Consider the following 16,295-nt stretch of genomic DNA (forward strand, 5'->3'; position numbering starts at 1 on the left):
TAAATGCGTCATGTTCACAGTGTGAAAAATAGACAACGCACGTTTTCGACATTCTTGAATACATGCGACACGGAGTTCTTACCGTGTTAAACTTGTATTCAGTCTCAAGCTTCCTCTGTCGTCATCAGGAGATTTCTGTAGGCCGTTTGGTACTTTATTTAATTGGCCAAATTATGTCATGGAGGCGTGTTTTATGCGTAGCTTCTGTAGATTTTATGTGTTACGTTTGATTTTAGAAAAAGCTAAGAAACGACATAGCCGCTGACAACTTGGCCCGGGCCAGGGGGGGGGGGGGGGCATATAATTAACAGAAATTAAAAAAAGAAAGAGCTGTTAGGGATGTGTCTCAGTTAAGGCAGCAGCCATTGTCACGGTCCTATCGCAGCATATAGCCTGTAGCTGTGGCTTCTAGAGCTGCAGGAGTACTGAGAAGCTACCGTGTCAAAGTGGCACGGGATGCTTCCTGTGGTTGGGCGCGAGTGCTACGATTGGTTACTGTTAAATATTGGTCAAAGTTGTATGTGGACAAACACAATAACTGAATATGTCGTGAGTCACGACTCGCGACTATCGAAAACTTCTGTCAGACCGGGACTCGAAACCACATTTCCTTACTTGTTCTAGCATACACCGTAACCATTAGCCTTTCTGAGCACACCCCCAGGTGTGATTCAAACTTCCATTCTCACTGGCATTTCCACCTATAATTTCCAAAAACTGCGGATATAGTGGCGAAAAGAAACATGCTGATGGTGTTAAAATTGCGATGTAGCTGTTTGTATGACTGACTGTTTCAAAACATATCACACTCATTCAAACTATATGTAAGACTGCTGTGTATAGGTTCTTTCTCGGAATAAAAACATGATTGCTTAAAAAGTTTCGTATCCTTGCTAATTTGAATACTTCATAATAAGATTTTTAAAAGTTATACAAACCAGGTCTCATCGTTTCAAATGAACCATCATTCACATTTACAGCATTCACAATTATAAAGCTATGAAATTCTAAAAATTTGCTAAAAAGCAATCTATCTGGCCCATCCAGGGTTACTGAATCTGCCACGAATTTGTTAATCTACAACTTTGACACAACCCAGACTACGTGTCGAAGGACATGAAAAGGGAGTTTAGTAGGTGAAACGAGAATGAGGAAGGCTTCTGGTTTATCCCCAATGTTACTCTCTCTGTATATTGAGCAAGCAGTAAAGGAAACGAAGGAAAATTTGGAAACGAAATTTTAAGTTCGGGGAGATGAACTGAAAGTATAAGATTTTCCAATGACGTAATATTTATGTCAGATACGGCAAAGGACTTGAAAAAAAGTGTAGCTCAAGTAACAGTGTACTGAAAAGAGATTATAAGACGTACATCAAAAAAGTAAAACAAGAGTGAAGGAGTGTATTCGAATCAAACCATGGGAAGGGAAGGGAATGGTAAGAGAATTAGATTCGGAGATGAGTCGATAAATGTACTGTACTAGCGAAATAACTGATAAAAGCAGAAGTAGAGAGAATATAAATTGCAGACTCGCAGCAGCAAGAAAAACTTTTCTAAAAAACGAGAGGTATGTGAAACTTTACTTCGACTCGTCCTCTGATCTGTCGTCGCGCGAGTCTAATTGGCGTCTTCTGCTAGAACACATACGCTCTTAGAAATGTGGTTGCACGCGAATGGATCTCTTCCAGTCAACCATACGTGCGCGCTCTAAAACGCACATTACCCTACAATAAGCCGAAAAAACTGCTCAACACTCTACTCCCGCGCATGGGGAACGCACTTTCAGGTTCTTATTGTACGTTTATGTAGATGAAATATTTTGTCGACAACGGTGGATCACTAACGTCTTAATTCAGAAGTCAGTATTACCACCGAAACAGCACCTGCGCTGCAGAGAGCACACAACACGGACAATTTCACGAGCTCCAACAAACTCCACAAAATTGTTTAAAGATTCCAGTCTTTCAGCCAATCAGCCTCAAGAGCAGAATTCAAGCATTCTCATTGGTTATTTCCCTCTCCTCCGGAAAATACTACTTCCTACACGAAATCTGACAAGTTTATTTTTAAGCGTGCTAGAAAATACATCTAGTCATGGGAAAGTTTCCAGCCCTGGAGCCAACATAGTAGACTTCGGCCACAAGCCACTTTAGGGGGATTAAGGCAGAAACAAGCCATCAGCTGCAGGCTGAGTAAAGCCCCGTTCCACCAGCGTCCCTAACAGCACGGCTGCAAATGATATATTACACAGCGAATGCAAATTTTAGTGCTGGAGAGTATTTTCTGGAAGTATTTGTATGGAAGGTAGCATTATACGGAAGTGCAAAGTGGATGATAAAAGAGCAGTAAAGAAGAAATCAAAAGTTTCGAAAATGTTGTGGTACAGAACATTGCTGAGTAGGCTGGATAAGTAATGGTAAGAATCTAAATTAATTAGGGGCGAAAAGAAATTTATGGTACAACTTGACTCAAGGAAGTGATACGTTTGTAAGACACATCGTAAGGTATCAAGGGATAATTGATTTGGTAATGGACGAAATGAAGTGGGTAAAAGTTATACAGAGAAATCAAAGCTTGCCTACAGTTAGCAGGGTCAAACTTATGCATGTTGTAGTAGTCACCCAGATAGGGGAAAAAATTGTACATGATAAACTAGTATCAATACAGTTTTTTAGACTGATGGCCACGCCAACAAAACAGCTATCTTATGATCCTTCGTTTGGGAGAAAAAGGTTTAAATCTTAATCAGACAATTGACATTTTGGTTTTCCGTGGTTTACCAAAACCGGCACGGCGAATGCAGACACGGTTGCTTCGAAGGCTTCAGTCGATTTCCTGAAGTATCTTGGTCGATTGTGAACTTGAGCTCGGTTTTTAAATATTTCATCGTAAATGACACGTTAAATAATAGTATCCCTTGCTTCATAGACTTTTGAGGTTAGATTCCTGTCTGCTAGAAACTGGATTGTGGTACTACAGCCAGTGTACAAATTGTTTTCGCAAACATTTTACAAGCATCTACACTGCACTATTTTCCATAGAATTGAAACATTTCATGAGCAAATTCGGCAGAATGAACTTCGCCCTCGGTTTAAAACTGAAGGCGATACTGATCCCTTGCTGTGCCGTTATTGAGTCTTTAGAATAATCAGCAGAGCTTAAAGTAACTTCGTCATGCCTATTAGGATCAGCTGGAAGATATACTATTCGATTTGTATTTAAATCTAATTATCCAGAGCAGTGCGTGAGAACTTCGTAGTCACGTGTCACACCGCAAGAATCCGCTGGAATTGTAGAACTGTGTGGGACTTGAAATACTTCTTTGGACGATTTATTTTTTGCACGCTAACTGCAAGCATAGTGTGGTTGCTTTAATACCCGGCAAACACTTTGACGAGCCTTTGACCTAACAAGTGCTCAGATTGTTTCCTGTGGCTTCATGGAAACTTCCCCAGGTATTACTTTTCAGATTCAATTAAGAATGGTCCTACCAAGCGGTAGTATCGAACAGATGGTTATGTTTCTTTTCTAGAGAGTACTCGACGAAAGTCAATGTTCGTGGGTGAGAAACATCCCAAACAGAAATCAAACTAGAACAATCACAATCTACAATTTTATTTGATGTTGCAATTGACAAAATACACTGGAGTCCAAAATTAAAGCAACAAACCTCTGTTTCCCTCTCCTGTATCTAATTGACGATATAATCAAACTGTCATTTCGCCGCGAGGTCTGGGGCGTCTTGTCACGGTTCGCGCGGCTCTCTCCTTTGGAGGTTCGAGTCCTCCCTCGGGCTTGGGTGTGTGTGTGTTGTCCTTAGCGTAAGTTAGCTTACGTTATATTAAGTAGTGTGTAAGCTTAGGGACCGTTGACCTCAGCAGTTTGGTCCCACAAGATCTTACCACAAATTTCCAAATTTTCACGGAAGATGGCATCCGGTCAACTGGCAACCACACCAACCACGACGTCAGGGCGTCTATCAAACGGTGTAGTGTTTGCTATGTAGTCCCACAGCCACAGTCGCTGTGAACAAAGTCACAGACGGTGCAGTATGGCACAGAGAAGACGCCTACCAGGCTCTCTGCGGTGGGTTGCCATAGGGAGAATGAAGCTGGACAGTCGCAAATTGATGTGTATCGATGGCTTAATGTGAATCGTTGTGTTGTTTCTCGAATGTGGTAGCAGTTTTTAGAGACCGAAACTGTATTCCGAAGACCAGGGCAGGGCCGACCACGTGTGACATCAGACAGAGAGGACCATTTTTTGGCTGTAAGGGTATGACGGAGCCTCCTTAGTACTGGCATCTGACCTCACAGCATCCACTGGACGTAGCGAGCTAAACGTTGTACAAAAGGCTTAGGCAGAGAGGCCGTCATTGTCGGAGACCTGCTGTATGTGTACCTCTGACGCGTCTTCACAGAAGGGAACATCTAGAGTTAACAAGCTGCGGCATGGTCGCGAATTGAACAGTGCTGCTGACAAGATTACTCTTGTATATACTATTATATATATATTTCACGATGCTGGCGCTGATTTTGTGTTTGCCATTTGACGATGCCACTATGGCTCCAGTATATTGGGACATGTTTTTATAAAACAGATCTGAAGATGGTCATTATAGGCCGAAACCGGTAGTCTGTCGACAAAAAATATTGTGACCATAGACTTATAGTAAAGGAAATTTAGTCTACGGTTGAGTCGTTCACATGCCACCTGGACGGTCGAAGAGTGAGCCAATGTTCTCTTCACTGATGAATTTCGATTTGGTCTGGAGAGTAATTCTCGGCGGATTCGCATCTGGAGGGATCGTGGAGCATGATTTCGGGAACCAAACATCGTGTAGAGAGACCGATATCGAGGAAGACCGCTAATGGTGTGAGCAGGGATTATGTTGACAACTCGAACTCATCGTCATGAAATTGTAAGGGTGAATCGGCAAGGTGAAGAGATCTTGGGACCTTATGTATGGTTACTGCGAGATGACGTGGGCCCAGACTTAGTATTAATGGACGACAATGCTCTGCCTCATAGAGCACAGGTAGGTGACGTTTTCTTGGACTCATGGCGTGACCTGCTCGCTCTCCCAGTTTGAAGCCCATAGAGCATGTCTGGGGTGCACATGGGAGACGGATTCCACTACGTCACCATCCACCAATCACTCTCCAAGACCTGGGAGCAGCTCTGCAGGAAGAATGGGCGTTATTGCCTCAACGTGAGATTGATGACATCATTCACGGCATGCCCTATCGTTGTCAGGCCTATATTGCTACCAGAGGTGGTGAAACTGAGCACATTAACCAGCTGTCGGAATGTGTGTTCAAATCCGTTATGTTGAGAAAAACGAAGAACATGTTTGTCTTCCATTATGCATGTTGCAGTTGTTTACGTTCTGTTACAAAATGGTTCAAATGGCTCTGAGTACTGTGGGACTTAACTTCTGAGGTCATCAGTCCCCTACAACTTAGAACTACTTAAACCTAACTAACCTAAAGACATCACACACATCCATACCCGAGGCAGGATTCGAACCTGCGACCGTAGCGGTCGCGCGGTTCCAGACTGTAGCACCTAGAACGGCTCGGCCACTCCGGCCGGCGTTTAAGTTCTGTATTCTTCACAGTGTTTCTACTTTACTATCATCTTTCTATACTATTTTGTGGCAAAATAAAAGCACCCCTGCAAAATTTCCGTTTGTTGCTTTAGTTTTGGACACCAGTGTGATTGAGAAATTAAATTTATTACAAAATAGGGAAATATTAAAACTATAGAAAATGGAGTATTATTTGTGAGAACAGAGCACAGTTTTTCAATACTGTTCATCCTGAAGAGAAGAGCCTTCATGGTTTCTAAAGCATAATAATAATAATAATAATAATAATAATAGATACTAAGATGCTTTGTAATTAATCGGAAACGGCTATCATTGTGGAGAAAGTGCGACAATAGGCTGTAAAAAAAGACATTTTAATAAGTAAATTGTGGGGGGTTTTCTGACTTGGCAAACCATCGATCGTGAAACATCATCAAGCAACACTGGTGGAATGTGGACACCTAGTGTTATCGGTTATCCCGATCTTCCAACACGAGCGTTCTCATTTAGTTGTGACTTTACGGCGGCATCTCGTTGCAGTGGCAGCTGGTCGACATTGCCGAGCGTAAGGTTGCAGGGAGCTCATCACTTCAGGTATAGCTCGTTTGTCTTCAGTAGTGCAAGATCACGATTGTCTTTTCTATTCCATCAGTTGCAGTTCATAGAAAAGCGAACACTACACCACCTTGCAACGTCAGTCTGCCCTTGAAGTTCTCTCTGAAGTCTAATTGTTAGAGTATACTACCGCAGTTCGTCCGGCAGAAATTCTCTGCTGTCGATATATGTTTTTGCCCCTAATGCCCTAACCAAGCACTCTGTCGGAACTTTTCACAAACTCTGAGCGTGCAAATCTGCATGATCTCACATGTTCACCTGAGCAGTGCCGTCGCAACTGCTACATCGCAAACTTTCAGCATACATTTGTCATTGCTTCCTAACATCACGATCGCTCTACATTTACTCTATTTTCCATATCTATACCACTGATTAGTCCGCAGCTCGTGGTCTCGAGGAAGCGTTCTCGCTTCCCAAGCACGGGGTCCCGGTTTCGATTCCCGACGGTGTCAGGGATTTTCACCTGCCCCAAGATGACTGTGTGTTGTTGTGTCGCCTTTATCATCATCAGTCGTTCCCATTACGGTAGGAGGAGGGCAACGGCAAACCACCTCCATTAGTCCGGCGGTGCGGGTCTCCCACATCGTTCCCCTACGGTCTGTCAAGAAGCACGGGACTTCATTTCCATAGCATTGATTATAACAGTATAACCCTTCCGTTCAGTTATAAAAATAAGAAATGTAATACTGGAATGCAGATGATTTCCAGTAGTCTGTCTGGGGGTTGAAGAAGTACTCGTGCCAGTATTATGAGAATCGCCACGAGATATCAGATCCCTGCCACCGACAACATTTGTGTCTGGCACAAAGTGGAGGGCGCTGTATAACTGTTCTCCAGTGGCATGAGAGGCATAATTTCCATGCTGAAGCTGTCCCAGCAAATCAGCGATCACATAGGACTACATGTAATTGAGACCGAATTATAATTAATAGATATTGAAATGGTAGCAACTAGCTACAATCGTGACAAGGTTGACTGACGAATGGAAGGAAATAGGAAACTGATCATCTAAACGATAAGAATACTGTATTAAAAAGTAACCGGCCTGGGGTGACATACACCCTGTGCTTGATAGCGCTTTTAGGCGGAAACATTTCTCCTGGATATGGGCATGATAGACAGATACATTTTTTTCTCGTACTACTAGACGGTGGAGTCCGATTGGTGGGCCATCTTAGTAGCTCTATAGCAAGGACAGAATTGGACTTTAATCGCAGTAACTAATCTTATGTTCTTCCCTGTGTCAGCTGATAGTTATTTTACTGATTCAATTATCCACCAGTTATTATGTAAGCAAAGTTGCCGTCATCAATAATATAGCATAGATGCTACGAATACTCGTCACGCATTAAAGCAATGACGTTTAAATACGATGTTGATAAGCGAAATAGTAAATCGGGCATTTAATTCTTCTAGTATTATTATTTAAAAAATGGTTTAAATGGCTCTAAGCACTATGGGACTTAACATCTGCGGTCATCAGTCCCCTAGACTTGGAACTATTTAAACCTAATTAACCTAAGCATCACACACATCCATGCCCCAGGCAGGATTCGAACCTGCGACCGTAGCAGCAGCGCGGTTCCGAACTGAAGCGCTTAGAACCACTCGGTCACAGCGGCCGGCTATTATTATAGCATCAGCGCTTCTGGCGACCGTTTATTTAATTTTCACATGAATAGTGCAGTTGTATTTCCAACCAGACCTATCTAGCTGTGTGAGTTTTCGAAGTCAACAAAGTCCAAGGTAGTGATAATGAAGGAATTTGTTTGCTATAACATTCCACGTATCCTACTTGCGGCCCGCATCTGCCGAGAAGAGGGAAATGCTATTCCAATTACCCATATACAATATAGCTGATATTTGTTCCTCGAGGTATAGCGCAGTATAAATAAGGATTTTAAATGTAGAAAACATAATTTTACAGCAGTTTAATAATCACGGCTTCTTTAACGGCTTGTAGTCCGCACAGCTGATACGTCGTTGATATTTCTTGTAAACCATCATTCTCTTAAATGGTTTTATTCCACCCTCAGCCTCTACCTATCACGAGCTAAACTTTGAATCCCCTGTTGTGAACAGCACTGTACTGCATATCAGTAGGTATCATGAGAAACGGCTATAGGATGTTGTCTTTTAGCTCCCGTAATGAGGTCGGACGATCGCGGTAGACTTGTGACTTTAGTCATGCCCACAACCCGGAAGTGGTGGCTCAGCACGCGATACTAACTAAACGATGTGCACACGAGATTTTTCACACGTGTAGCAACTTGGGGTAGAGCGCTATCCTACATAAAAGTGGTACCTCCCAGTAGGAGTTTATCAGCCAGGCTAGGGACGATGCAATTCTGTAACACATAAGCGTACGTCACATCCGTTACGTTGACAAGTTGGAAAGCAGCACCAGGCGCTTCCTCGAAGAAAAAGTATTGGATCGCGACTAACGTGCTAAAGCTTCATTAACAGTGCCTCTTCTGGTAAAGTCAACATACCGTGCTTGCTGGAGCACCTGACTCCCTCTCTCGCTACAGCTCATTTTATACACGATTCTCATGCGTCGTCACCGATGTGTTGTTGCCCAGCGCCATCTGTTGGTCTGTTTTTGCACTCGTTCTTGGTTTCCATAAAAATCTAGAGTTATAAAACAACCGTAGGCTACTGCAGACTACCAGAAAAAAGCGCAGACGACGAGACCACGGTAGTTTTCCTAGTAGCTTTGGTTAGCTAAGGTTGTACCCGCGTTACCGGTACGTTGGATGTGTTGCATACGTTTCGGGGGCTACCTCTTGAAGATCGCTTTCTTTGCGTATGCGATCAATATTTTATTAGATTTCCCTAAAAACTAGACATAGTGAACCATCTAGAAACTGACAGATTATATAAAGGGCCATGTAACCTACAGAACATTTTTGTTCTACATAGATGCTCTCCTGTCTGTTACTTTGGAAGAAACAGTTTCTATAGAAGAATTGCCAAAGTTTAGTTCAGGTTTCATTCGAATATTGTTGATCTGTAACGTGAAACAGAAGAATGTTGTAGTAAAAATAAATAAAACAATACAGATTTTTCATATAGCGTTAGCAAACTAATTTTCCCAACAAAAAGGTAAAATGAAAAATTGCAAAACAAAAATACATCAAACATCACTTCAACATTTTGTCGAACTTATATAAAACAAATTCCTGTTATGCACAAATAACTTTTGCATTTATCAGTAATAACAGTAAACTCTTGCCTTTGATCATGATGAAGAATGTTTTATTGAGTACAAAATAACGACAATAATTGTATGTATTTTTATGTTTATATATGTAAACTGTACTTGTATTAAAAGTAATTGTTTTGGTTACACAAAACTCCATAAGCTACGCGATCAGCTAGTTTTTATTACGTATGAAATGCATTTTATATTTTGTAAGGATATAAAATCCACAGCGCACTAACACTGAACGATTCGAGGTTCTAATTATGTGCAAAACAGAAAGAAAAAAAAGGAGAGAAGTCGTCGGCTCCCAGTTTCACATTCATTTATGTTTCTTTCCCTACCAATACTACCAGTAATCATACCATTTACTATGTCATTTCTGTAGTGTTCAAAAGTTTTGATAGAGCGCATCTTAAATAAAACCCCATGTCTTTTCAGGCTTGTGTGTCAAGTTTTATTTCTATGTATTATTAAGTGATTTAGTGCACTTTCAAATGCCAACTGGTTTTAATTTAAACAAGGCATCTGTGTGTGAGGGAGAGGAACTCGGCACCACCCCTACGGGAAAAGTGCCCTCTTTTCACCTACCGTACCCAAAAAAATGTTTATGGATGCTGGGTATACTGACCTCCGTTGTAGTCTCTACATTGGAGTCAACCAAATACTTCGTATTCCGGCACCCAACACAAGTAAACTAATGGCCGTTAAAATTGCTACACCACGAAGATGACGTGCTACAGACGCGAAATTTAACCGACAGGAAGAAGATGCTGTGATATGCCAATGATTAGCTTTTCAGAGCATTCATACAAGGTTGGCACGGGGGCAACACCTACAACGTGCTGACATGAGGTAAGTTTTCAACCCATTTCTCATACACAAACAGCAGTTGACCGGCGTTGCCTGGTGAAACGTTGTTGTGATGCCTCGTGTAAGGAGGAAAACTGCGTACCAACACGTTTCCGACTTTCATAATTGTCGGATTGTAGCCTATCGCGATTGCCGTTTATCGTATCTCGACATTGCTGCTCGCGTTGGTCGAGATCCAATGACTGTTAGCAGAATATGGAATCGGTGGGTTCAGGAGGGTAATACGCTACGCCGCGCTGGATCCCAACGGCCTCGTATCACTACCAGTCGAGATGACAGGTATCTTATTCGCATGGCTGTAACGGATCGTGCAGCCACGTCTCGATCCCTGAGCCAACAGATGGGGACGTTTGCAAGACAACAATCATCTGCACGAACAGTTCGACGACGTTTGCAGCAGCATGGACTATCAGCTCGGAGACCATGGCTGCAGTTACCCTTGACGTTGCATCACAGACAGGAGCCCCTGCGATGGTGTACACACCGACGAACCTGGGTTCACGAATGGCAAAACGTCATTTTTTCGGATGAATCCAACTTCTGTTTACAGCATCATGATGGTCGCATCCGTGTTTGGCGACATAGCGGCGAACGCACATTGGAAGCGTGTGTTCGTCATCACCATACTGGCGTATCATCCGGCGTGATGGTATGGGGTGACAGTGGACGTTACATTTCAGATGTGTTACGACCCGTGGCTCTACCCTTCATTCGATCTCTGCGAAACCCTACATTTCAGCAGGATAATGAACGACCGCATGTTGCAGGTCCTGTACGGGCCTTTCTGGATACAGAAAATGTTCGACTGCTGCCCTGGCCAGCACATTCTCCAGATCTCTCACCAATTGAAAACGTCTGGCCAATGGTGCCCGAGCAACTGGCTCGTCACAATACGCCAGTCACTACTCTTGATGAACTGTGGTATCGTGTTGAAGCTGAATGGGCAGCTGTACCTGTACACGCCATCCAAGCTCTGTTTGACTCAATGCCCAGGCGTATCAAGGCCAAGGGTAGTTGTTCTGGTACTGATTTCTCAGGATCTATGCATCAAAATTGTGTGAAAATGTAATCACATGTCAGTTCTAGTATAATATATTTGTCCAATGAATACCCGTTTATCATCTGCATTTCTTCTTCGTGTAGCAATTTTAATGGCCAGTAGTGTAGTACCGGTCAACATCGCCACTTTTCCTGTTGCGATGGGCAAAGGGAGAAACGACTTGGACTAGTTATATACACATCTGCCATCTGTTCTGACATGACAAAACATAAGGTAATGAATATTTAACCTCATAGTTTCAATAGGAGCAAAAAAAAGGGCAATTGGTAGAAATTAGTTACTTATAATACACTACAACACAACACTATATTTTTACTCCATATTTTAATTATGCACTTTCTTTATTAATTAGTGGCTACAGTTCCATGCAATTTCACTTGTACTACGATTATTTTGTCTAGTAGCGTAAAGCCACTGCTCATTTGCTGTAAACTGTTTCACTAATTAACTGTGTGTGTGTTTGCTGAGGTGCACTCTTTTTGATCGCAGATGGACATTTCCCCATCGACCTGAACAGCGTGCATAGGGACCACCCGTTCCTGGATGCCGACTCGCTGAAGTCGCTCTTCCGCCGGCTGCACACGCTCAACAGGAGCGCTGCTATCAGAGTCGACAAGACCAAGGTGAGCTTCCATTTTCTTCTGTACAGTCATACTTGCTGGGACGTACAACGGCGTGTCTGCTAAATTAAAATTTGCTAACTGTATCTCACTACGCGGATATTTGGAAATGTAGACTGTGTGACCTTTAATGTAGTGCTATTGGTAAAAAGCTAGGTAAGATGTAATACCGATATCGAAAGAACTTCCATAAAATGGAACAATTTTAATACTGAAACTAACAAACATGTAATGGAAGACCTTTAGTCCCGTCTCCTTCATAAGGAGCAGGATGTCCATTCGGTTCCATGAAGGATATAAACTTCTCAAAAAGGTTTAACTATTATCCTATTGAGTCGTATAATTATTTTTTTATCTGAAAACACTTTCTCAATACTTTTTTAACCTCAAGAAATCTATATGTAAATGCACTCACAGTGTGTTTCAGTAGAGTTTTCTGTGTCTCCCATCTTAACCCTTAATTGTAGTCGTGGTTCCAGTGTGTGTAAAAAAACGTAGCGGGAGGCACAGCCCACCATGCTCCTAGGTGCCTTCCGCCAGTAAGCCAGAGGCCAAGCTGCGTGACGCAGTCGCCTTTTACTCGCTGCTTCTAAGATCAGCATCGGTGTTCCCGCGGGCCGCTGGATATATGATGTATTTGGTTTTCTCGTGTCTTTAGTTTTACTGTTTTATTTCAGGTTTTTGAACTGGCAAAGTTAAGCAGTGTCTCTGGAAATCGATATGACATATAAGCGCAATGGCTGAACGTTGAATTACGCATATACGAACACGAAATTGGAAAGTACATCTCCGCGTAATCATCTTTCGTCTAAAAATCCAGAAAATTTGTTTTCAGACAATGGCGAGGAGTTTGCGATAACGAGTGATCGTGACTCAAATTCCGAATTGTCTGACAAGGAAGAGATTCATCAAGATGAAATTCAGGTGCATGAAGAGACTGATTAGACGAAACAATTCTACCAAATGAAAAAATTCACATGGGCTAAAAACGCGCTCGTGTGAGGAGCGATAATAATATCAGATTTTCACGTACCACTACTCGATGAAGACGTATTGAGCCATTTGATGTAAATGAATCATTTCTAGATAATATAAGAAATTCTCATTCTGTCCGCCTAAAGAGGAGCAAAGATTGTACACTTGTACGCTAAGTGCAAGCTGCCTGTTTTGCGTGGCTCGTTAGAAACCACTGTGCTATTCGCTCATGTAACTTGGCTCACTTTGAGCACAGTCAGTAAATCGTGCATAAGAAAATTTTAAGTTTTTGTTTTGATGCAATGAAGAAGCACATCTTGAGATTTAAGGAAAAATTACTTTTTTGTCATTGTTTAGTACATTCTACACATTTTTTTTCTATGGCATGTTTCTAATTTAGACTGATTGATGTAAGTGCAAATTAGAGTAAAAACTGGAAGTTCATATCGTTAATTTTGCTCAGTACTACGTTTGATAATGTTTAAGTTCACAGTTTAATAAAAAAATTGAAAACTAAAACATACTTTTATTTTTAATATCATATAAAAATAGCTCGGTCCAGCCGACCAACGACTACAGAAACGTTGCTACTTTTCACGACTACAGGTTAGAGTTAAAAATGACAAAGCGGCCTGTGTACGCTATTCAGTCAGTCAACGTGCCTCGAAGAGTCTTTCAAGCTTACACTGTTCGTATGTGGCGTCTCTCTTAAGAGCGGCCAGGTGCTTTTTCTCTGGTGTTTCGGCAGATATTTGCAATTTAGTTTTTCACTGTGTAACTAGAGTCATCCAAACAAATATCGCTCATCACGTCTCTCATGCGACTCCTAGTGTCGAATGAAATCGCCGGTTTGTTTCCCATTACAAACAAAATGATTTTTGAAGCAGAATTCTACGTGGCCTTTCGATAGGGCGGTCCCAAATTAGTCTAGTTCCATATTTGTTTTATCGGTATGTGTTAACAGGGACAGTAAAACACGAAAAATAAATCAGAACCTCAGCAGCGACACAGCAGCGCCGGTTATTCTTCGTGTTTTACCGCCACTGTTCATACATATCGATAAAAAGGAAATGGCACCAGACTAATTTGGGATCGCTCTATCGAATGGACCGGTAAAATTCCACTTTAAAAATCATTTTGTTTGTAACGGGAAAGAAACCGGCGATTTCCGTCAACACTGTGAGTCACATGAGAGGCGTGGTGAGCAGTATTTATTTGGGATGACTCCATCTACAAACTGAAAAAACGAAATTGCAGGCATCTGCCGAAACACTAGAGAAATAGCGCCTTACGATTCTTAGGAGAGGCACCCTGTGTTTATATGATATTAAGGGTAGAAGTGCAGATTTTGTATGGGTGACTGAAGATAGTGTAATGATTAACATTACATCAGTATTAACTTCATTTTCAGACTAATTATTACAGCTAGTAAGGGTTGTATGTTTTCAGCTTGGTTAGTTCCACCGACTACATGTGGCAAGTCATTATTGCTTATTTTCCCCTGGGCACCATGTCAGCGTGAACAGGTGGCCACAAAACGATGAGTCTATACCGACAGGCGTAGTTCACCTAGTGGTGCACAACCTTACAGAAAACAACAGGTAGTACATTAGGTTACGTGTTTCAAGGAAGACTGTTAAACTCAGAAAAAAAAGCAACTAACACACTGAAATGGGTACATAGTAAGGTACCAACGATCGCAATATTTGCGTCAACATCGACATATTCAATCATTCGTACGTATTTCATAATTGTGCAATCATAATCACTGCAGAAGATGAGATACAGCTTGTTGCGATGGACGGCCGTGGAACAGGTCAATACTGAATCCGGATACTTGAAATTCCCGTGCCGCTCAAAGAATAGACGTCAGCGTTCGCCAGGTCTCCACGACGCACGTGCAGTAATAGAAAACACTTTTCAGTTTTACAGTAAGTAACTATTATAAGGCAACTAACTTCATTACATTACATACTTTACATTTATCGTGTAGGTCGTCTGAGGTACAGCACAAAACCTGTATCAAAACACTTTCCATTTACTGATTCAACATGTTCGTTCCATCACTGCTCCTTGTTTTTTTGCTTGTTTTCTTGCATTTGTTCATATTCGATTAAAGCTCACTTCGTTTCCGAAGTGGAAGTACTAAGATGTTCTACTGTTCCTCACGACAACCCATTCGTATCCCTGATTTTTATCGATGTTATAACTCGAAATATTCTACAGCAGGAATAATGTGATGCAATTGTCTACAGAACTAACATATCAAGATGTAGTCGTACAAATTTTTCATGTGAGGTAACACACGTAGTCTTGAAGTGACTGTAAGATTAAGAAATTATTTTGTGGCTTCCATGGTGATGGAAGACAGCGGAGACGTAAGCTGTTAAGACTTTTGCAGAGGACACTAAGTATATTTTATTCCCTCATTTTTCTTTTCCTTCATCTCCTCAATTGTATTTATTGTTTCCAGTTTCACATGCTATCGATTTCAAAGAAAAATGGTTCCATCTTCAACTACTTTTGTTAACGTTTTCATTCATTGTTCCTAAGCTGGTACTTCGATTATGTTTATCATGTAAATAAGAATATGTAAATAAATATTATCTTTCATATCTACATGGTAAATGTAATTCTAGCACGTATCCAGTTTGGTTGTCAGCCTGTTGAAGTATATTCAGGCTTATTGGCACATGGAAAACAATTTTCTCGCGGTTATTATTCGATAACATACATTGTTACGAATGTAGATCAATTCCCACATCCTTTTAATATTCCTAAAGATGCAGCAGTTCGACTTTGAAATCGATAGAATATAATACTGAAGACAATAAATACAGGTAAGTGAATAAAGAATAAGAAAAAAGAGGGGAATAAAAACATTTCTTTTCCTCTACGAACGAAAAAAACTAAAAAATCAGGATCTCTGCATTAGAAAGACAAGGGCCAAACTTTCCATACACTACCAAGAACGACATTGGAAAAATATATAAGATATGTGTAGTTTGTACGCGTTGATACGATACAGTCCTGGCTGAAATCTTCAGATGGATGTGCTCTGACCTCTTGTTACGAAGCACTAAACAGTATCGTCATAAGATTTTGATGTACAGAAGAGGCGCGATCGTTTTAGGCAGATTTTTTATGAAATAAAAATTTAGGGGTGATTCTTGTGTACACACTACAGTGCCTCTGTTACTTTCAACTGATATCCTTCATACAGTGTAGGTTTATAGCAACCACCTGAATTATTTTCTATTGACGATGAAGTCGCTGGTTGACAATAATAATTTAAAAATTTTATCGTAATCATAATGTAGTTTCACTTTTACGAGATAAAAAGGAAGGTTAGGGATTGACG

At 41.3% G+C, this 16,295-nt stretch overlaps 1 protein-coding gene across 1 annotated transcript in view; it reads left to right on the forward strand.

Annotated features, from left to right (window-relative positions):
- Positions 1 to 16,295, forward strand: part of LOC126249400 (rho GTPase-activating protein 7) — a 281,270-nt gene that overhangs the window by 55,996 nt on the left and 208,979 nt on the right. Inside the window, exon 3 of the mRNA XM_049951053.1 lies at positions 11,829 to 11,962. Within this exon, the coding sequence (XP_049807010.1) occupies positions 11,829 to 11,962 (134 nt within the window). The remainder of the gene's footprint in view (positions 1 to 11,828; positions 11,963 to 16,295) is intronic.

Source organism: Schistocerca nitens, chromosome 3, assembly GCF_023898315.1.
Source record: "Schistocerca nitens isolate TAMUIC-IGC-003100 chromosome 3, iqSchNite1.1, whole genome shotgun sequence".
Lineage (NCBI taxonomy): Eukaryota > Metazoa > Arthropoda > Insecta > Orthoptera > Acrididae > Schistocerca > Schistocerca nitens.